Source organism: Chlorocebus sabaeus, chromosome 12 (genome assembly GCF_047675955.1).
Source record: "Chlorocebus sabaeus isolate Y175 chromosome 12, mChlSab1.0.hap1, whole genome shotgun sequence".
Classification (NCBI taxonomy): domain Eukaryota; kingdom Metazoa; phylum Chordata; class Mammalia; order Primates; family Cercopithecidae; genus Chlorocebus; species Chlorocebus sabaeus.
Window position 1 is genome coordinate 744,451 of NC_132915.1, and position 24,172 is coordinate 768,622.

At 43.0% G+C, this 24,172-nt stretch overlaps 1 protein-coding gene across 14 annotated transcripts in view; it reads right to left on the reverse strand.

Moving 5' to 3' along the window:
* FANCC (FA complementation group C) overlaps positions 1-24,172 on the reverse strand; it is a 325,195-nt gene that overhangs the window by 143,524 nt on the left and 157,499 nt on the right. For 9 of the 14 annotated variants that reach the window (XM_073021384.1, XM_073021383.1, XM_037998720.2 and 6 more), the window contains 3 exons: positions 6,277-6,519; positions 4,596-4,680; positions 4,439-4,462 (listed from right to left, as the gene is read on the reverse strand). In XM_073021384.1, coding sequence (XP_072877485.1) covers positions 4,439-4,462; positions 4,596-4,680; positions 6,277-6,441 — 274 coding nt within the window. In that variant the 5' untranslated portion in view covers positions 6,442-6,519. Of the gene's footprint in view, positions 1-4,438; positions 4,463-4,595; positions 4,681-6,276; positions 6,520-7,167; positions 8,633-20,043; positions 20,123-24,172 lie in introns of those variants that run through there. The other 5 variants (XM_073021381.1, XM_073021378.1, XM_007969912.3 and 2 more) reach the window with 3 other exon arrangements.

A 24,172-nucleotide genomic window follows, 5' to 3' on the forward strand; every position in this document is an offset into this window, starting at 1 on the left:
TGGAAAGGAAAGGAAGATAACAACATACACTTACCACCTTATATTTTACTTTTTGATATCTAGAATTGAAAATCCACATAAAAGCTAAAGCAATTCTTTAAACTTTCATTCTATAAAGTATGAAGGCAGCAGCAAATGTTTAAGACAATAAATATTCACTGTTTTAAGCTGCTAAGTTTGGCGGAAATTTGTTATACAGAAATAGCGAATAGTGAAGAAGAGAGGTAACAGCTGTCATGCTTAATCATGAGGGCAGAGTTAGAAGCAATGGACCAGAATTTCAGAAGGTGAAGGCAGTATTTTTACACTGAGGACATCGCCGAATAAAAAGGTATTCTCTAACTTTCCATTATTATCAACTTCTTCTCTTCTCTTTTCAGTATCTTTTCATTTCCAAATCATCCCGCCTTCCTTATTACCCTTTTCTGATCCTGTTCTCCATGAACACTATGTATTACTTACTTTTTTCCATGATGAAAACAGTTTGCTTTTACTGTAATTAAAAAGCAATTTTGGGCTGGGCATGGTGACTCACACCTGTAATCCCAGCACTTTGGGAGGCCGAGGTGGGCAGATCACGAGGTCAGGAGATTGAGACTATCCTGGCCAACACAGTGAAATACCGTCTCTACTAAAAACACACACACAAAAAACTAGCCGGGCGTGGTGGCGGGCGCCTGTAGTCCCAGCTACTCGGGAGGCTGAGGCAGGAGAATGGTGTGAACCTGGGAGGTGGAGCTTGCAGTGAGCTGAGATCACGCCCTGCACTGTCAGCCTGGGCGACAGAGCGAGACTCCATCTCAAAAAAAAAAAAAAAAAAAAAAGAAAAGCAATTTTGATATTATAAAACCATAAGAAAAGATCCCTTCCAGGAAGAAAGTGCCCAACCAGTGAAACAACGGGGGCAACACATGCAACATCTGACTGCTCACGGGGTTTCGTGCTGTTCAGCCACCTCTGTGAGCTCAGAGCCAGGGCACACCTCAATAGGAAACTGAAATTTAAGAGCAGTTCAAAAGGTAACACGAGCGTTGAGACAGAAAGGGATGGAGAATTTGTTTCTGGTTGTCGGAGGGGCCAAGGTAATGCAGATAAAGTGCTAAGGAAACATCATAGATACGAGTTCAAGGATACCAGGATAAATCAGTCTGAACTCCTACTTTTACAAAGAAGAAATATGAGACCCCACAAGTTCAGTTACCCTGTCTTAGAGAATCACATCTTCAAGTCTGCCCCAGCAGGGTCTCTCCTGAGAAACCCTCCTTTCCTCTCAGCAACTGCTACTCCCATCAGAGAATCATTACATTGAGTCAGGCTGACCTGCTTAAGTATCTTTTTCCCTGACTGGAAGCTCCCAATGGGCAGAGACGGTGAGCCGCGTTTTCCTAAGGGCTGGCACACACACACAAACACTTTATAGGCTGGGTGTGGTGTAATCCCAGCACTTTGGGAGGCCGAGGTAGGCGGATCATGAGGTCAGGAGATTGAGACCATCCTGGCTAACACAGTCTGGCTAAACACCGTCTCTACTAAAAATACAAAAAATTAGCTGGATGTGGTGGTGCATGCCTATAGTCCCAGCTACTCAGGAGGCTGAGGCAGGAGAATCCCTTGAACCCAGGAGGCGGAGGCTGCAGTGAGCCGAGACCACGGCAGTGCACTCCAGCCTGGGCAACAGAGCAAGACTTCGTCTCCAAAATAATAATAATAGTAATTGGTAAATACGTGCTGAATGAATACGTATGTGCAAGTGAAGCTGGCTAGTGGGAATGCCAAGACTGGCACACTGCAATCACAAGATGTCATCCAACAGGGACAGAACATTACAGCAAGGTGGACTTTAAAGTCACATGAGGAGTGGGGTTCTGGCTCTTCTTAGTGTTGTATTCTAGGGAAAGCGACTCACTGACTCTAATCCATAATTATCTACCCTGCAACACTGTCATCAAGAAATAATTAGGTCCATTATGTAGTCCACAGAGAACAGTGGCCAGCTCAAAGTGAGCAATGCCTCTCACACTACAACATAAACCTCCCCGTGTTTTTCACATTTCTGACTTGAGGACGTATTACATCCACCATGTACGTCAAAAGGACGTAGAATTTCTTTCCTTCTAAAAAGCAGTTAATAAATCCATGAAGCCCCTAACAATGGGTACTGCTTTTAAACGAAGGTCATTCAACAATTTCTTTTCCTTTTTCCTGCCATCAATATTGGCCTAGATCAATGTTCTTCAAACTTTTGGTCAAGAAGCATCAAGGGTTATGAAATCAGTATCGGGCCATGAACACCACTCGCTATGAACAGCATAGTGAATATGGACTGCACAGAATAATAAGACAGTAGTCCCCCAAAACGTTCCAAGACCCTCAGGGGATGTCTGAAACTGAGAACAGTACCAAACCTTAAATACAGTGTTTTTTTTCCTATACACACATACCTATGATAAAGTTTAACTTATAAACTAGGCACAGTAAGGGATTAACAAGGACAATACAATAAATCAACTGAAACTACATAGCGTAATAAAAGTTATGTACTACACTGTATTGTTACCATTGATTTATCATATTGTTGTCCTTGTTAAACCCTTAGGCCAGGCGCGGTGGCTCACACCTGTAATCCCAACACTTTAGGAGGCCGAGGCAGGCGAATCGTCTGAGGTCAGAAGTTCAAGACCAGCCTGGCCAACATGGTGAAACCCCATCTCTATTAAAAATGCAAAAATCAGCTGGGTGTGGTGGCAGGCGCCTGTAATCCCAGCTACTTGGGAGGCTAAGGCAGGAGAATTGCTTGAACCCAGGAGGCGGAGGTTGCAGTGAGCCAAGATGGCGCCACTGCACTCCAGCCTGGGTGACAAGAGCTAAACTGTCTCTCAAAAAAAAAAAAAAAAAAAAAAAAGTTACCTAAATGTGATCTCTCCATTTCTCTCAAAATATCTTACTGTACTATACTGTAACTGAAACTGCAGAAAGTCAAATGGGGGTGCTATTGTATGTATTCTTTCATGAGATGTGTTTCACTGTGTGTGTCTGTATGTGTGTATATCCATATGCATACACACACATACACATATACATAATGTATTTCTGGTAAAGACGTTTGAGAAACATTGACCTAACTGCAATAGATAAACCAAGGACAGCTAAGCGTGGCCCTGATGGGCAAACACATTGCTGCCTCACTAGTTTTGCCATTTGAATCAAGAACTTGAAGAAGTTTAGGGGTTCGGGAAAGAGGTGTAAGTGGCAAGGAGGATGGACATACGAGGGTGGGGCAGAATGAGGGAGGCTGAGTGTGTGGGCGTCCATGCACGCCTGCTCACAGGGCTAAACACGCATGTTGTTCCTTTCCCATCTCTTCCAATAATAATGATGACAGCCTAGAAATGGGAAACTATAGGATTCTTTACAACATCAAAGGGGAATATTCATTTTATTTTGGGTTCTAATGTCATTACATTATGCAATTAGTCTTTGACTTTAAAAAATCTTAAAAGCAAATATTACATTAGCTAATAATACAGTCAATCTAAAGCAAACCCCAGCCATGCTCCTTGGGAGGCCCTAGGATGACAAAGAACTAAAACCACGGTTCCTGCTCTTGAGAGTCATGCTGTCTTCCAGGGCATCGGACAGTGAAGTAAGTGGATCACAGGGAGACGCTGGAGGCCATGGACACTCCCAGCAGCTCCTACCTCAGACAGTGAAGTAAGTGGATCACAGGGAGACGCTGGAGGCCATGGACACTCCCAGCAGCTCCTACCTCAGACAGTGAAGTAAGTGGATCACAGGGAGACGCTGGAGGCCATGGACACTCCCAGCAGCTCCTACCTCAGACAGTGAAGTAAGTGGATCACAGGGAGACGCTGGAGGCCATGGACACTCCCAGCAGCTCCTACCTCAGCACCGTAAGGCTATTTCAAAGGAGAATGAGTGTGAAAGGAATCCTGCCACAAAGTGCCTTCAGGCACTGTTAGTAACAGCACCCGGCTACCACCATGAAGTACAGCTGTGGAAGATGAAACAAGAAATGAGATGGACAGCAGACAGGAGCTCGATGAAGGAATACCTCCCCAAAGTGCCCCCATATTCATCTCCACCTTGGATAAAACCAAAATGGCACCCTTAAATAAAGTCACAGCGGCCGACGTCAAAGGCAAAGTCATGGCAGGATTCAGACTCTCAAGAATGACTTTACAACACGGAAACAGCGTGTGAGTTATGAAACCGTGAAACAAAATTAACTCGGTATCATTAGTATAGCTATTTTATATTGAATTTAAAATGAAGTTATGAAAGTGATTACAGGCAAAAATAGAAATTTAAATCATCTAGGAGGTGCTGTCCTCTAATACAAAGAGCTCTATTTTCCTGAAGACCTACATGGGTGCGTGCATGCGTGTGTGTGTTTCCATACAAACCTACACACACATACCTGGACAACAGTGTAGGAAGCCATCTTTGTAATGAAACAATGAATACATATGATAAGTTGTTCCATAAAAAAAAAAAAAGGAGAAAGGTTCATAATGTAAGCCTCTGTGAAACAATGCAAAGACTGTATTTTGAGAGGACACGTTTTGGATTCTTACCGTATGCTAAAATAAAAGGATTCCAACAAGCTTTTGCCAACAGTTGATCAATTGTGGGGAATCTTTCAAAGATTGTATTAGAATCCTGTGAAAGAAAAATAAATTTTGGTCAGTAAACGCATTATGCAACTCAGAAAGACTGAACTGACATTACAGGTTGAGGGAGCTTGAATGCTTCTTGTTTAATATACCATTTTTAAAAGTAAGCAAAAAAGGATGAGAGAAGATCTTTAGTTAAGTAATTCAAATAAAGTTTAAAAAGCAACCAACCACCTTACTCCATCCTTAAACGAGGTCACTAAACTAAGATGTACGACATAGATAAAATCAATTGTGTTGCAAAATTAATTCTACTCATATTTAATAGCCAATAAAGGCTTATTTATTTAAAAATAACAAAGACTGCTTAAGAATTGAAAACACATTATTGGTGATTAATAACTATATAATCCCATATCTTTATCCTGGTTTTTCATTCTAACATAAGAGAGGTTACGAATTCAGTTCCAGTAAGACTATTTCAAAGAAGAAGGTTTAAAGGGACGAGAATCTGGAACTTGTAAAAAGAAATAAAAGCAGCCAAAGCATAAATGTATATATCTCTGTTTATTACTATTTTGATAACTGTATGGCAAATGACATCATACTTAGGCTGTAACAATCTAAACCCTGAAACAGAAAAAGGATCAACCAAATAGATTTAAAAACACACATGCATGCTATTGTACGACTGGACCTTTTTCCACTTGTTACCTTTCATAAAAGCTCAGAAATAAAAGCAAACTAGGATACGGTGCAAGCAAGCTGACACGACGGGCACTTTCCGCTCCTGTGGCAGCACGTCCCACACGTGTCCCAGCGTCAAGGCTGGTCCCAGACATTTCGGGACCACAGAAAGATCAAGTTCCATATGTCTCATTAAAAAAATTTTTAAAAATTAGCGTTGGTTGTTCACACAGACTGTATCTTTCCTTATAGTTTCTAAAGACGTATGAACTTATACTATCAATACAAATTATTCTTCAAATTTCCTACTTACTCTTTGATTCCAGGAAGAAAAGCTTAATACAAGAACACTTTGTTAAGTGACAATTTTGCTTTTAATTTTGAAATCAAATACAAAATACTAGCTCATAATATATAAACATGTGCTAAATCATAAAAATATCTATCATAATAAAACGACATCAAAATGAAAATACAGTAAATTTTGAAAACAATAAATTATATAATAGTAAAGATACTCAAAATCTTAATATTTATAAAAAGTATTACATTTATAAGAAGAGATCATAATATTTATCATCTCTTAGGACAGCCCACTTGAGAAGAGGGTTGAGGAAAGGTTAAGCAGTAGCAAATTCTCCAAGATTCAAGGGACACGAAGGCCTTTAAAAGAATCCCATTTACTACTTGACAACAAGCATGAAATCTTGATTATTTAAAAACAACTTGCTTGGTCAGGAAGACTCATGTAACAATACAGCTACTCAAGAAGAAATTATAATAATATAATAAATCGGAGACCAGGAAACCAGCTCTTGAGTAATCCGTCTTCCTAATCCATTGGCACTTCACTCAATGCCACCAGTCCTGACTCCGGGTGGCATTCTGTCTTGGTGAAATCTGGCAGAGTCTCTGAAGTCAGAAAATAATTTCATTATTTTGGTCCACTACTTACCATCTCTTTCAAGGCTTCATACATCTTCCTCAGGAACTCCTGGAACCGAGCCAGGTGAACACAGGTGTCTTGCTGGGTTTCCAAAGTGGAAGCCTGATCCCACACAGAAAGCTTCTGCATCCAAAACTGATAATCACAAGAAAGATCTACTGAATCTTGAGCCATCTTGGAAAAAGGGAAAAGGTGATGTCCCTTCGCAGCAGCCTGTCCAGCACTGAAGGGAATGCTGGGCACACATTAAATCTGTAAGAAAGGGAACAAATGGAAGCATTTCTAAAAGGCTCTTTTATCAGAGCCTTCACGACTCACTGATGGGTGAAGGGGGGATTACGAAGAACTAAAACAGCACGGCTTCTATGCTGGAGTCATCTTTGAACTGTTATCAAATGTGTCACCCAGCTGGAGCTCCACTTTTTACCATCTGAACTTTTAATCATGATACTATCATTAGGCTAGAAGTCATTATACCTCCACAGGCACAACATGCTAATTATGCACAAAAAGCACAGCTGATAATACTTTTTATCTTCTTTTTAAGATTGAGCTATTTTTAAATGTTCTGAATATGAAGTTGATTTGAGTATTTTAATGTAATAGGAAATCAAAAACATCCATGAGTGTTTAATAATACTCTGTGCCTAAGAAATCTTTTTGAAGTTCTTATGTTTTATATGAATTTCTGGCTTCTCATTTAGGTGTAAAAAATCTCTATGCATTACTGTCTAACGAATTTTTTTCCCCAGTTTCTCTTCATTTCTTAGAAAAAAGTAAAATAATTGATTACACATGCAACAATTTAAGCAATCTTTGCAGATTGCTTTATATGCTTGATCTCACTTCATTCACACGAAGAAGCCATATTTTAGTAAAGTAATAATAAATTCCACTTACTGAGGAGGTATACCAGTCCTAAGCCACAGCAGATAACATCTCATAAGCCTGACTTCCTACCCCTGAAGGCCATGCTGAAAAGAACAATGAAGTTGCACAGTGAGCCTCAGGCGGAGCTGGCTCAGCAGCTCCAGGTGCCCCTCCCATCCCACACCCCTTCATCGCCCACAGAAGCCGGAAGCAGGAATCGCAGAGGAGGGAAGGCTGCCTCTCAAAGCTGCAGGCCTTCACAGGCTCTGACACTCCCCGGGGCAGGCAGGATACTCGGCAATCTAACTTCAAAAGACTGGTGGTAAATAAAGTGAGTTTAAATCCTCAACAGCCATAATTAACAGGTAAAATGCTCCCAATTAAATACCCAAAATATCAACAAAGGCGGTTCCAGTACTAAACAAGAAAACAAGAAGAAATCTGAAACGACTGTACAATTTGGCTGCAGTGCAAAAAAATCTAGATTGGGAAAGTTTAAAAATACCTAAAAAATGTGCGGTTTTCATGTTCACTTGGGCAGCACACATACTAGAACGTTTACAGTTTTGAGAAGGATCATGTCAAAATGAAAAGGAAGTTTAATAATAGAGCGAATACATGCATATTGTCAAAATGGTACTTAGCCAAAAATCTAGGTAACGTCCGTGCCTCCTCATTGTCTTCCTCATCCAAGCCATCAACACCACCTGTCAAGTCTACCGCCAAAATAAATGTGTGTGATCTGGCTTGACTGCGTGCGCTTCCTCCCGCCTCGCTGCCGCCCTCCGCCTAGCCCTGGAGGGCTGCACCAGCTACTGCCAGGCTGGGCCGCCCCTCTCCAATTCACTCTCGATGCAGCAGACAGAAAAAACTTCAGCAAATGTCAGTGAGACCAGCACACTCCCCGGGGTAAAACCTCTCGTCACAGCTTCCTTGAAAAGAAATTTAAACTCCCCGTAGATACTCCCAGCTGCTTGGAGTCCTGACCCTGCAAAACATGGCTCCAGCACCCTCTCCGACAGCCCGTGCCCCTCTCCCCGGTCACCACGGTCACCACGGTCCAGCCCAGGCCTCTCATCTGTGCTCCTCTCCCCGGTCACCACGGTCCAGCCCAGGCCTCTCATCTGCGCTCCCTCTCCCCGGTCACCACGGTCCAGCCCAGGCCTCTCATCTGCGCTCCCTCTCCCCGGTCACCACGGTCCAGCCCAGGCCTCTCATCTGTGCTCCCTCTCCCCGGTCACCACGGTCCAGCCCAGGCCTCTCATCTGCGCTCCCTCTCCCCGGTCACCACGGTCCAGCCCAGGCCTCTCATCTGCGCTCCTCTCCCCGGTCACCACGGTCACCACGGTCCAGCCCAGGCCTCTCATCTGCGCTCCCTCTCCCCGGTCACCACGGTCCAGCCCAGGCCTCTCATCTGCTTCATGCACACCACAAATCCTCCTGGGCCTTTCTGCTGATTCCGGATAATCATCCTGGGCTTTATTTGTTCCCTTAGTTACCGCTTCCTCTACTGCTGTGTAAATTCCCTGTCTTCCTAGAATGCAGCATACGCCTGGCAAACACTCAAAAAATACGGAATTAAGGAATGAATAATTCACTGGTACTCCTCACAGTACAGTTCTAAGTTAAATGCCACAGCAAAATGCTTCTCCAGATGAAGTAATTTAATTTTTTTTCGTGTTATTATTTTTCTAGACAAAATCACACTCTATCTCCCAGGCTGGAGTGCAGTGGTGCGCTGTTGGCTCACTGTAACCTCCACCTCCTGGGTTCAAGTGATTCTCCTGCTTCAGCCTCCCAAATAGCTGGGATTACAGGCACATACAACCACGCCCGACTAATTTTTGTATTTTTAGTAGAGACAGGGTTTCACCATGTTGGCTAGGCTGGTCTCGACCTCCTGACCTCAAGTGATCCGCCTGCCTCAGCCTCCCAAAGTGCTGGGATTACAGGCATGAGTCACTCTGCCCAGCCAGTAATTTAATTTTTAAAAGGTAATTCCCCACCCAAAAAAATTTAAAGTATTTTTATGTTGCCTGTGTGAAATTTAATTAGTAATATCTCATTTTATAAATATAATAATAGTTTATACTTGGATACATTTATACGATGCTCTTGGCAGTATATTAAATGCTTTATTCATACTGATTTAATCATTACAGCAACACTGTCAAATGGGTACTATTATCATCTCCATTTTACAGAGGCACCAAGAGATTACATAATTGCTCAAAGTAAGATTATGTAAAAAACTGAAAGGAAATAACTGCTAGTAAACAGCAGAGCTATGATTGTGGAATATGAATCCAGGGTCTGGCTCTGAAGTTTGCGTCCTTAAAGAAATAAACTGAAGAGGCGGGGCGTGGTGGCTCACACCTGTAATCCCAGCACTTTGGGAGGCCGAGGTGGGTGGATCCCTGAGGTCAAGAGTTTTGAGACCAGCCTGGCCGACATGGTGAAACCCCGTCTCTACTGAAAATAACAAAAATTAGCTGCGCGTGGTGGCAGGAGCCTGTAATCCCAGCCACTTGGGAGGCAGAGGCAGGAGAAACACCTGAACCCAGGAGGCGGAGGTTGCAATGAGCCAAGATTGCACCATTGCACTCCAGCCTGGGAGACAGAGTGAGAAGAAAGGAAAGGAAAGGAAAGAGGAAAGGAAAAAGGAAAGGAAAAAAAAAAGGAAAAAGGAAAGGAAAGGAAAGGAAAAAGGAAAGGAAAGGAAAGGAAAGGAAGGAGGAAAGAAAGAAAGAAAAAAGAAAGAAAAAGAAAGAAAAGAAAGAAAGGAAAGAAAAGAAAGAGAAAGAAAGAAAAAGAAAAAGGAAGGAAGGAAGGAAGGAAGGAAGGAAGGAAGAAGGAAGGAAGGAAGGAAGGAAGGAAGGAAAGAAAGAAAGAAAGAAAGAAAGAAAGAAAGAAAGAAAGAAAGAAAGAAAGAAAGAAAGAAAGAAAGAGAGAAAGAAAGAAAGAAAGAGAAACTGCAGAAACAAACTGATGGATTTCTTACATATTTCATATGTTACTACATGCAGATCAGTTTCGATATTTGGGAACCCAGTAAAACGAAGAACTTTTTGATAAAAGAGACAAACATTTTATTCAAATAAAATTGCAGGCCTGGAACAGTGGCTCATGCCTGTAATCCCAGCACTTTGGCAGGCAGTGACAGGAGCATCACTTGAGGCCAGGAGTTTGAGACTAGCCTGGGCAACAAACCAAGACCCCATCCCTATAAAAAAGAAATTTTTTTAAATTAGCCATGGATGATGGCAGGTGCCTACAGTCCTAGCTACTCTAGAGGCTGAAGCAGGAGGATCGCTTGGAGCCAGGAGTTCAAGGCCTCTGTGAGCCAGGATAACACCACTGCACTCCACACTCCAGCCTGTGTGAGGGAGCCAGACTGTCTCAACAAAAAAAGGCAAACAACCTTTGCTCAGCAATAGAAATGTATCTGATTGTTTTAAATGGAAACAGCTTTAGGAATCATGCAGTGCAGTAAATCCTCAATATGCTGCTCCACAGCCTCTGGGGCTGGGGGGTGAAAACATGGTACTGTGGTTGTGATGACCAGGGAGTGGGGTGGCAGCTGCTGCCAGCATCTGGTTAATCAGAGCACCTTGTGCCATCAGCCACATGTGGGATGATCACACCTGTTGGGCAAATCCAACCCTGCTGGGAAGCTAAGTCTTGACAGGTGGAACTCAGTCATCCAAAGGCTCTCTTAGTCTAGATCCCTAGAGGTATCTGAGTACATGTTCTTAATAAGGTAAGGTGTTTCTCTCAACAGTTTAAACCAGTATTTTTAAATCTTTCACTCCCCTCTCTTCTTCCTTACATGGTTTCTGAGGAGAAGCTGAATGTTCTGCCTCTCTACAGGTAAGGTGCATTTTTCTTCTGGCTTCGTTCAAAATAAGAAGGCTTCCTGTATTTGTGGTATGCCATCTGACATTAACTTGGAATATTCTCAGTAATTACTGCTTCATATATTTCTCTTTTAAAAAATTTTTTATTCCCATAGGTTTTTGGGGAACAGGTGGTATTTGGTTACATGGTAAGTTCTTTAGCGGTGACTTGCGAGATTCTGGGATATGAGATGCACCCATCTCCCACTGTGGAAGACAATTTGTTCACGGACCAGGGCAGGGGCAGGGAGGGCAGGGATGTGTTTTTGGGATGAGAAGCTGTTCCACCTCAGACCCTCAGGCATTAGTCACACTCTCACATGGAGCGTGCAATCTAGACCCGCACGTGCAGTGCACACGAGGATTCACGCCTGTGAGACTCGAACGCCGCCACTGACATGGAGCGTGTAATCTAGACCCGCACGCGCAGTGCACACAAGGATTCACACCCCCGTAAGAATCGAACGCTGCCACTGACACGGAGCGTGCAATCTAGATCCCGCACGTGCCGTGCACACGAGGATTCACGCCCGTGAGACTCGAACGCCGCCACTGACACGGAGCGTGCAATCTAGATCCCGCACGTGCCGTGCACACGAGGATTCACGCCTGTGAGACTCGAACGCCGCCACTGACACGGAGCGTGTAATCTAGATCCCGCACGTGCCGTGCACACGAGGATTCACGCCCCTGTGAGACTCGAACGCCGCCACTGACATGGAGCATGCAATCTAGATCCTGCACGTGCCGTGCACACAAGGATTCACGCCCCTGTGAGACTTGAACGCCGCCACTGATCTGACGGGGAGCGGAGCTCAGCCAGGCACGCTCACTGGCCTACTACTTACCTCCTGCTGTACAGCCTGGTACCCATCTGTGGCCTGGGGCTTGGGGACCCCTGCTTTAGAGGAAAGGAAGATGTGCTATTGGGAAGGTGTGCGTGAATGGCACCAAGATGCTGGCAATATTCTACTTCCTGACCTGTGTGGCAATGACTATGTATTCACATTTTAATAACTCACCAAAGTATAAATCATGTTTATATGCTTTTCAATATGTTACTTTCCACAATTAAAAAATAGTTTTCAAATCTTCCACAAGCTGGCAAGATGGCCAAATAGGAATAGCTCCGGTCTGCAGCTCCCAGTGGGATCAATGCAGAAGGCAGGTGATTTCTGCATTTCCAACTGGGGTACCCGGGTCGACTCACCGGGATTGGTTAGACAGTGGGTGCATCCCACGGAGGGCAAGCAGAAGCCAGGTGGGGTGTTGCCTCACCCAAGAAGCACAAGGGGTTGGGGAACTCCCTCCCCAGCCAAGGGAAGCCATGAGGGACTGTCCCACGAGGAATGGTGCGTTCCAGCCCACATACTACGCTTTTCCCACAGTCTTCGCAACCTGCAGACCAGAAGATTCCCTTGGGTGCCTACACCACCAGGGTCCTGGGTTTTAAGCACAAAACTAGATGGCCTTTTGGGCAGACACCAAGCTAGCTGCAGGAGTTTTTTCATACACCAGTGCCTCCTGGAACACCAGCAAGACAGAACCGTTCACTCCCCTGGAAAGGGGGCTGAAGCCAGAGGGCCAAGTGGTCTAGCTCAGGCGATCCCACCCCCAAGGAGCCCAGCAAGCTGAGATCCACTGGCTTGAAATTCTTGCTACCAGCATGGCAGTCTGAAGTCGTCCTGGGATGCTTGAGCTTGGTGGGGGAGGGGCATCCCCCATTACTGAGGCTTGAGTAGCTGGTTCTCCCCTCACAGTGTAAACAAAGCCTCAGGGATGTGCGGACTGGGCAGAGCCCACCACAGCTCCGCAAAGCCACTGTAGCCGACTGCCCCTCTAGACTCCTCCTCTCTGGGCAGGGCATCTCTGAAAGAAAGGCAGCAGCCCCAGTCAGGGGCTTATAGATCAAACTCTCATCTCCCTGAGACAGAGCACCTGGGGGAAGGGGCAGCTGTGGGCATGGCTTCAGACAACTTAAAAGTTCCTGCCTGCCGGCTCTGAAGAGAGCAGCGGGTCTCCCAGCACAGCACTCGAGCTCTGCTAAGGGACCGACTGCCTCCTCAAGTGGGTCCCTGACCCCCGTGCCTCCTGACAGGGAGACACCTCCAAGCAGGGGTCGACAGACACCTCATACAGGAGAGCTCCGGCTGGCATCTGGCGGGTGCCCCTCTGGGACGAAGCTTCCAGACGAAGGATCAGGCAGCAATATTTGCTGCTCTAAAACCTCCACTGGTGGTACCCAGGCAAACAGGGTCTGGAATGGACCTCCAGCAAACCAGCAGAGGGGCCTGACTGTTAGAAGGAAAACTAACAAACAGAAAGGAATGGCATCAACATCAACAAAAAGGACGTCCACACAAAAACCCCATCCAAAGGTCACTAACATCAAAGACCAAAAGTAGATAAATCCATGAAGATAAGGAAAAACCAGCATAAAAAGGCTGATAATTCCAAAAACCTTGAAAGGATCACAACTCCTCTCTAGCAAGGGAACAAAACTGGACGGAGAATTAGTTTGACAAATTGACACAAGCATTTTTTAACACAATGCAAGGAAGCTAAGAACCTTGAAACAAGGTTAGAGGAACTCCTAACTAGAATGACATAAATGACCTGATGGAGCTGAAAAACACATCATGAGAACTTCGTGAAGCATACAGAAGTATCAACAGCCGAATCGATCAAGCAGAAGAAAGAATATCAGAGACTAAAGATCAACTTAATGACATAAAGCATGAAGACAAGGTTAGAGAAAAAAGAATGAAAAGGAAAAAACAAAGCCTCCAAGAAATTTAGGACTATGTGAAAAGACCAAACCTACGTTTAATTGGTGTATGGTGTACCTGAAAGTGACAGGCAGAATGGAACCAAATTGGAAAACACTCTTCAGGATACTTTCCCGGAGAACTTCCCTAACTTACAAAGACAGGCCAATATTCAAATTCAGGAAATACAGAGAATGCCACAAAGATACTCCTCGAGAAGAGCAACCCCAAGACACATAATTGTCAGATTCACCAAAGTTGAAATGAAGGAAAAAATGTTAAGGGCAGCCAGAGAGAAAGGTCAGGCGACACACAAAATGAAGCCCATCAGACTAACAGCAGATCTCTCTGCAGAAACCCTACAAGCCAGAAGAGAGTGGAGGCCAATATTCAACATTCTTAAAGAAATTTCAACCCAGAATTTCATATCCAGCCAAACTAAGCTTCATAAGCAAAGGAGAAAAAAAATTCTTTGCAGATAGGCAGATGCTGAGAGATTCTGTCACCACCAGGCCTGCCTTACAAGAGCTCCTGAAGGAAGTACTAAATATGGAAAGGAAAACCCGGTACCGGCCACTGCAAAAAAATACCAACTTGTAAAGACCATCGACACAATGAAGAAACGCCATCAACTAATGGGCAAAATAACCAGCTAGCATCATAATGATAGGATCAAATTCACACATAAAAATATTAACCTTAAATGTAAATGGGCTAAATGCCACAATTAAAAGACACAGACTGGCAAACTGGATAAAGAGTCAAGACCCATCAGTGTGCTGCGTTCAGGAGACCCATCTCATGTGCAAAAACACACATAGGCTCAAAATAAATGGATGAAGGAATATTTACCAAGCAAATGGAAAGTAAAAAAAAAAAAAAAAAAAAAAAAACAGCAGGGGTTGCAATCCTAGTCTCTGATACAACAGATTTTAAACCAACAAAGATCAAAAAAGACAAAGAAGGGCATCACATAATGGTAAAGGGATCAATGCAACAAGAAGAGCTAACTGTCCTAAATATATATGCACCCAATACGGGGGCACCCAGATTCATAAAGCAAGTTCTTAGAGACCTACAAAGAGACTTAAACTCCCACACAATAATAGTGGGAGACTTTAACACCCCACTGTCATATGAGACAGATCAATGAGACAGAATATTAACAAGGATATTCAGGACTTGAACTCAGCTCTGAACCAAGTGGACCTAATAGACATCTACAGAACTCTCCACCCCAAATCAACAGAATATACCTTCTTCTCAGATCCACATCACACTTATTTTAAAATTGACCACATAATTGGAAGTAAAACACTCCTCAGCAAATGCAAAAGAACAGAAATTATAATAAACTGTCTCTCAGATCACAGTGCAATAAAATTAGAACTCAGGATTAAGAAACTCACTCAAAACTGCACAACTACATGGAAACTGAACAACCTGCTCCTGAATGACCACTGGGTAAATAATGAAATGAAGGCAGAAATGAGTAAGTTATTTGAAACCAATAGAACAAAGACACAACATATCAGAATCTCTGGGACACAGCTAAAGCAGTGTTTAGAGGGAAATTTATAGCACTAAACTGCCCACAGGAGAAAGCGGGAAAGATCTAAAATAGATACCCTAACATCACAATTAAAAGAACTAGAGAAGCAAGAGCAAACAAATTCAAAAGCTAGCAGAAGACGAGAAATAACTGAGAGCAGAGCAGAACTGAAGGAGATAGACACACGAAAAATCCTTCAAAAAAAAATCAGTGAATCCAGGAGCTGGTTTTTGGAAAAGATTAACAAAACAGACCACTAGCCAGACAAAGAAGAAAAGAGAGAAGAATCAAATACACATAATAAAAAATGATAAAGGATATCACCACTGATCCCACAGAAATACAAGCTACCTTCAGAGAATACTATAAACACCTCTACACAAATAAACTAGAAAATCTAGAAGAAATGGATAAATTCCTGGACACATACACCCTCTCAAGACTAAACCAGGAAGAAGCTGAATCCCTGAATAGACCAATAACAAGTTCTGAAATTGAGGCAGTAATTAACCACCTACCAACCAAAAAAAGCCCAGGACCAGAGAGACTCACAGCTGAATTCCACCAGAGGTACAAAGAGAAGCTGGTACCATTCCTTCTGAAACTATTCCAAACAATAGAAAAAAAGGGACTCCTCCCTAACTCAGTTTATGAGGCCAGCATCATCCTGATACCAAAACCTGGCAGAGACACAATAAAAAAAGAAAATTTCAGGCCAATTCCCTGATGAACATTAATGCGAAAATCCTCAATAAAGTACTGGCAAGCCAAATTCAGCAACACATCAAAAAGCTTATCCACCACAATCAAGTCAGCTTCATCCCTGGGATGCAAGGCTAGTTTGACATACACAAATCAATAAACTTAATCCATCACATAAACAGAACCAATGACAAAAAACACATGATTATCTCAAAAGATGCAGAAAAGGCCTTTGACAAAATTCAACAGCCCTTCGTGCTAAAAACTCTCAATAAACTAGGTATTGATGGGACGTATCTCAAAATAGTAAGAGCTATTTATGACAAACACACAGCCAGTATCATACTGAATGGGCAAAAGCTGGAAGCATTCCCTTTGAAAACTGGCACAAGTCAAAGATGCCCTCTCTCATCATTCCTATTCAACATAGCACTGGAATTTCTGGCCAAGGCAATCAGGTAAGAGAAAGAAATAAGGGGTATTCAAATAGGAAGAGAGGAAGTCAAATTGTCCCTGTTTGCAGATGACATGATTGTGTATTTCGAAAACCCCATCGTCTCAGCCCAAAATCTCCTTAAGCTGATAAGCAACTTCAGCAAAGTCTCAAGATACAAAACCAATGTGCAAAAATCACAAGCATTCCTATACACCAATAACAAATAAACAGAGACCCAAATTGTGAGTGAACTCCCATTCACAATTGCTACAAAGAGAATAAAATACCCAGGAATCCAACTTACAAGGGATGTGAAGGACCTCTTCAAGGAGAACTACAAACTATTGCTCAAGGAAACAAGAGGGGACACAAACAGATGAAAACATATTCCAAGCTCACGTATAGGAAGAATAAATATCGTGAAAATGGCCATACTGCCCGAAGTAATTTATAGATTCAATGCCATCCCCATTAAGCTACCATTGACTTCCTTCACAGAATTAGAAAAAACTACTTTAATGGAACCAAAATAAGTCCGTATTGCTAAGATAATTCTAAGCAAAAAGAACAAAGCTGAAGGCATCACGCTACCTGACTTCAAACTACATACTACAAGGCTACAATAACCAAAACGGCATGGTACTGGTACCAAAACAGATATATAGGCTAAAGGAACAGAACAGAGGGCTCAAAAATAATGCCACCCATCTACAACCATCTGATCTTGGACAAACCTGACAAAAACAAGCAATGGGAAAAGGATCCCCTATTTAATAAATTTTGTTGGGAAAACTGGCTAGCCATATACAGAAAACTGAAGGACCCCTTCCTCACACCTTATACAAAAATTAACTCAAGATGCATTAAATACTTAAACATAAGACCTAAAACCATAAAAACCCTAGAAGAAAACCCAGGCAATACCATTCAGGACATAGGCATGGGCAAGGTCTTCATGACTAAAATACCAAAAGCAATGGCAACAAAAGCCAAAATTGACAAATGAGATCTAATTAAACTAAAGAACTTCTGCACAGCAAAAGAAACTATCATCAGAGTGAACAGGCAATCTACAGAATGGGAGTAAATTTTTGCAATCTATCCACTTGACAAAGGGCTAATATCCAGAATCTACAAGGAACTTAAACAAATTTACGAGAAAAAAACAACCCCATCAAAAAGTGGGCAAAGGATATGAAGAGACACTTCTCAAAAGAAGACATTTATGCAGCCAACAAACATATGAAAAAAAGCTCATCATCACTCGTCATTAGAGAAATGCAAATCAAAACCACAATGAGAATACCATCTCATGCCAGTTAGAATGGCGATCATTAAAAAGTCAGGAAACAATAGATGCTGAAGAGGATGTGGAGAAATAGGAACACTTTTACACCGTTGGTGGGAGTGTAAATTAGTTCAACCATTGTGGAAGACAGTGTGGAGATTCCTCAAGGATCTAGAACCAGAAACACCATTTGACCCAGCAATCCCATTACTGGGTATACACCCAAAGGATTATAAATCATTCTACTATAAAGACACATGTATGTTTACTGCAGCACTATTCACAATAGCAAAGACTTGGAAACAACCCAAATGCCCATCAATGATAGACTGGATAAAGAAAATGTGGCACATATACACCATGGAATACTATGCAGCCATAAAAAAGGGTGAGTTCATGTCCTCTGCAGGGACATGGATGAAGCTGGAAACCATCATTCCCAGCAAACTAATACAGGAACAGAAAACCAAACACCGCATGTTCTCACTCATAAGTGGGAGCTGAACAATGAGAACACATGGACACAGGGCAGGGAACATCACACACCAGGGCCTGTCAGGGGGTTGAGGGGCTGGGGAGGGATACCATTAGGAGAAATACCTAATGTAGATGACAGGTTGATGTGTGCAGCAAACCACCATGGCACGTGTATACCTGTGTAACAAACTTGCACATTCTGCACATGTATCCCAGAACTTAAAGTATAATAATAATAATAATAATAATAAACTTCTAGATACACATGTACCGTAAAGACATCACCCATAGGCAAAGAAAAAAGTATGATGGTTTATAAATGTGAATCAAGATGGACAGTACTTGATGAAGACAATAAAAGTTTTCCAATTGTTGAAATGAATTTCTGTTTTTTTTTTTTTTACCTGAGTTTGCTGTCTGAAAATATTAAAACCACCCACCAGGATGGGCAGCGACAACAGTCCTAGCACTTGCTCCCTCCTTTTCCTTCCAGTCCTCAAATAATGACTCCATTTTTCCAGTCCTGGCTCTAAGGAGGGGAAAATCCAAAACCTGCTTCCTGGACCCCTATCTTACCTTTATGGCTACTGTTTTGCTCCAGAGGGCTTTTCACAAAGAGTGAGAGGCATTCAATTCACTACTCAGGGAAGAACAAGACAGTGTCATACTAAAGAAGACATATAAGGTGGCTTCCGTGCAGCTCCAAAAAATGCATGCCTTGAAAAACGGGGCTGATTCTCCAGATTTATGGTAATTTCAACTTTTTTCACAAATGTACTACTTTTTTTTACCCCAGGTAATCTACAAACCTATCAGACAATTGACAGCTGACTACATTTTTTGCTCAATACCAAAATCCTTTATCTTGCTCCAGATGTAAATCCTTGACTTTCTTATGATTCTGCCTAGTGTCTGTACCTAAATTCATTTCATTACTAGCTCTTAGAGAAATACTGTTTAGCATAAGAAATAAAAAAGGTAAATGTTGTATAACATATTTTCCAAAAACTCAAGATGTTAACAAGTATTCTGTGCATACACGCACAGCATTTACTAATGTAGCAAAAGCAACTGGCATGAAAAATTAGAAAAAAATCCACATTTTCCATTTCTTGAGGAATGTATCTTTTAGTGCATTTACCCAGTCCCTAAGGAATCAAAACGAACCACGATTTCACCTTCTCCACGTACGCAGACTAAAAACCACAGAAGTTGTTAGATCCCCAAGTATTTCCAGGAGAAAATAAAGACATTAAATAAAGACCTTCAGAAATTCCTATGCAGAAGGGACTAAAGCAATGTCGTACGAGCAGAGAGATGCAGACGCTGGAACAGAAGGCAGTGTCCAGTGAAGGATCCATACATGCTTGATCCTGTCCCTGTTTCCTGCCAGGTGGGAGCGGATGCTTCAGAAGCAGGAAGAGGTGAGGGGTGGGATAAAGTACCAAGGGAAGCCAGCCATGGGGCCATGCAAACATCCGAGATACTGAAAAGGAACTGGTTCACAACGGCATCAGTTCAGGACCGCTGCCACTGCCCTTCTTCTCACACATACAAACTGCTCAAGAGTTTGCTTGCTAAGTACTATTTTACGAACTCAAATCGCCATGGTACGAAGATACACCACTATCCACAAGGTCTCATGGTCTGAGTCACCAAGATAACATGGCTCAGATTCAAAGTACAGCAGGCAACAGAGTATTACCTCAGGACTAAAGGTTGCTCATTTTGGTGAATTTCTATCCTTTAGGAGAAGGATATATTCAAAAACTTCATGGAAAACGTACCTCACAAGAATATGGAGCTCACCAAGCACAATTCATGAGAGCAGAAGGAAGTCAAAGCATCAAAACACTTGAGCAGTGTCTGAAAAAAGATAACAAAGAGGGAGGAGATACTGGGTGACAGGCTGGGGCCATGCATCCTAATTTATTAAAAACACACAGAAAACCATCTCCCTTCATGTAGAATGGCTACTACCAGGAAAACAACAAGCGCTGACGAGGACACAGAGAAACTAGACCTCTCGAGCACTGCTGGTGGGAATGTAAAATGGTGCAGCGGCTACGAAAAACAGTATAGTGGTTCCTAAAAAAACTAGACATAGAATTACCATTGATCCGGCCATCCCACTTCTAGGTATATACCCAAAAGAATTAAAAGCAGGGTTTCAAAGAGATATTTGTACACCCAGCTTCATAGCAGTGCAATAGCCAAAAGTAAGGACAACTCAAATATCCATCAGTGGAGAAAAGGATACATGAAGTGTGGTATATGCACACACTGGAACATCATTCAGCCTTAAAGAGGAATGTAATTCTGATACACACAGGAATAAATCTTGAAAACACTATGCTAAGTGAAATCAGACAGATGCGGAAGGACAGATAGTCTATGAATCCACACAGATGAGGTACCTACAACAGTCAAATTCACAGAGTCAGATTAATTCATGAGGGGAGATGGTAAGGGAATGTTACTGCTTAATGGGTAGAGTTTCTGTTTGGGAGAACGGGAAAGCTCTGGAGGTGGAGGGCTGCAACGGTTAAACAATGTTAATGTAATCAATGCCACTGAATTACACGTAAAAGTGGTTAAGACGGTTACAATCTTATTTATATTTACCACAATTAAAAAACCAACAACACACAAACGACAAACCTAGAGTGGCTCCAGTCATGTCTGGCCCAGCAGAGGTGGGGCCTGGAGAACACGCTGCACCTCTGCCCTGCCCTCCCCTCAGGGCCCCTCACAACAGTGCTGCACACCCTCCTAGTCTTCCATCCAGAAGCCCTAAGCCCTCCACTTCCTCTTTGTTAAGAGTTTTGTCCAGGAATCTCAGGGCCATATGTCTTAGGGAGACTGGGATATCCCCCAGTGCTAGGGGTGAATCTTGATTCTCACAGACCAGGTAATTTCAAATGTTTTGTTCTCAGGGACCATTTACACCCTTCAGCATTACTGAAGACCCCAAAGAGTTTTATATGTAAAATACATATATAAATATATATTTTTAAAATATAGATATATAAATATATAAACATATATTTAAAATATATCTATATTTTTTAAATATATAAAATATATTTATATATGTTTAAATATATAAAAATATAAAATATATATTTAAATATATAAAATATAAAATATATACATTTAAATATCTGACTATATAGAACATATACATTTAAATATACAGCTATATAGAATATACACATTTAAATATATAAATATATAGAATATATACTTAAATATATAGAATATATATATTTACACACATATAAATATATATACATACACATACCTGACAGAGCACGTATATATACTCTTCAGATGACTTTGTGAAGAATTAAGGATATATATATCAATATTTACCACCAGAAACTGAAACTGAGAAAAATTTAAAAGACAAAATATACAAACACACATTCCATTAGCTGTCAGAGCAAGGTCATCATCATCCATCATGTAACCTCTCGACAAGGTCACCGCACACTAGTGAGAGAATGCGAGTGGAAAAGGCAGATAGCAGCTTCGCATTATTGAAAAACAGTTTTACCCTGCGAACCTCCTGAAAGGGTCTCGGGGATCTGCCTCAGCCACATCTTGGGAATGGCTAGTGCAGACTGGTCATGGTATTTACTTTTGCTCCTATCAAACTGCAGAAACGGGTATGTTATGGAACTACAGGGCACGATAACTGAACTTCAGTGAAAGGTTTCTCAGTTTTCCTCAGTTTTAAATGAGTTCACTTTTTTCCGTATCTGACACAGTAGTCTTTGGGTGACACTCAGAATGGTAAAAGTCACCTTGAGACCCAGGGATAAGGAAGCCTGAGAGGACTGGGCAACGTACTGCAAACAGCAAGGAGGAATCACAGCCCCGTGTCCTCACAGTGTAGTTTAGGCAAAGAAGGAGTCAACTGTGGAACTGCTCTTGTTGCTGAATCCACCATTCTTTGGCTTTCCTGTGACCTGCAATTCCACGCATCCTAGCTGACATGCGTTCCACGCGCCCTAGCTGACATGCGTTCCACGCGCCCTCATGCGTTCCACGCGCCCTAGCGGACACGCGTTCCACGCACCCTAGCTGACATGCGTTCCACGCGCCCTAGCGGACATGCGTTCCACGCGCCCTAGCTGACACGCGTTCCACGCGCCCTCATGCGTTCCACGCGCCCTAGCGGACACGCGTTCCACCCGCCCTCATGCGTTCCACGCGCCCTAGCGGACACGCGTTCCACGCGCCCTCATGCGTTCCACGCGCCCTAGCGGACACGCGTTCCACCCGCCCTCATGCGTTCCACGCGCCCTAGCGGACACGCGTTCCACGCGCCCTCATGCGTTCCACGCGCCCTAGCGGACACGCGTTCCACGCGCCCTCATGCGTTCCACGCGCCCTAGCGGACACGCGTTCCACGCGCCCTCATGCGTTCCACACGCCCTAGCGGACACGCGTTCCACGCGCCCTAGCTGACATGCGTTCCACGCGCCCTCATGCGTTCCACGCACCCTAGCGGACACGCGTTCCACGCGCCCTAGCTGACATGCGTTCCACGCGCCCTCATGCGTTCCACGCGCCCTCATGCGTTCCACGCGCCCTAGCGGACACGCGTTCCACGCGCCCTCATGCGTTCCACGCGCCCTAGCGGACACGCGTTCCACGCGCCCTAGCTGACATGCGTTCCACGCGCCCTCATGCGTTCCACGCACCCTAGCGGACACGCGTTCCACGCGCCCTAGCTGACATGCGTTCCACGCGCCCTCATGCGTTCCACGCACCCTAGCGGACACGCGTTCCACGTGCCCTAGCTGACATGCGTTCCACGCGCCCTCATGCGTTCCACGCGCCCTAGCGGACACGCGTTCCACGCGTCCTAGCTGACACATCTCAGGACCTAGCCTGCTGAGTGTATTTCGAACCCACGAACCCACACAGTACCTGGCACATTGTAGGAGCATGATAAATACATACTGAACAGACGTATGGAAAATAAATCCATAAAAAAAACCACCAAGGCTGTTGCAGAAGAAAAATAAAATAGAACAGATAAAATTCAGATTGATTTTATGTTGACAGAAACCCTTGTAGCTCCAAGATTGTTAACATTTAAAATAAAGCTCATTTTAAGCCAGACAAAAGTAGCTGTATGTGATACCTGTCGGGGGGACAAGAGTCTAAGAATGCTTCCCTTTGGTCTAAAACATCTCTAAGCCTGGAGAGCTAGGTCTACTCATGCCAAATATGGACCACGTAACCTTCTCAAAGTGGGGGCGCCCTGAGAAACAGCACTTTTTTCCCATTTCCACTCAGCATGAGGTCCTTTCTCTCATGAAATAAGCACCAAACAGGAGATGTACGGAGAGAAAGCTACAAAACACACTATTTACGGAAAAAGAAAAAAAGACAAATCAAATACTTAGCTTCCAATCAATGTCATCAACTAGGGGCACCATGACCTTGTCAGAAAATATTTAAAACCCCCTAAAATATAATCAAATATAAACTTAAGAAATTTATGTTCAATTCCACTTAAGTTGACAAGATTCTTCCTCCTCCTTGATGAAAGCCTGATAACTATTTTTAATCTACTGAAATGTAATGCTTCTTTGCTTCACTTCCCAGGGTAAGACTGGTCAATTTACCCCGATGTTTGTGGCTTTTTTTTTTCCTGAATGTCACAATAAAATACTCTTGTTCTCATCAAGTGCTTATGAGAGAAACACATGGTATTTTTGCTCCTAAAACCAATGAGGTTTTAAGAAAACTTCCACTAGGAGGAGCTGGCTATTTCTCTGTTGAGTCAGTGGCATTCCACCTCTGAGATAGTCTAATCAAAAACACAGACCTGAAATTTGCAGACAATTTCAAACAAGCCTCAATTGTAAACAAAATCTGGGTCTAAGGAATTGGAGG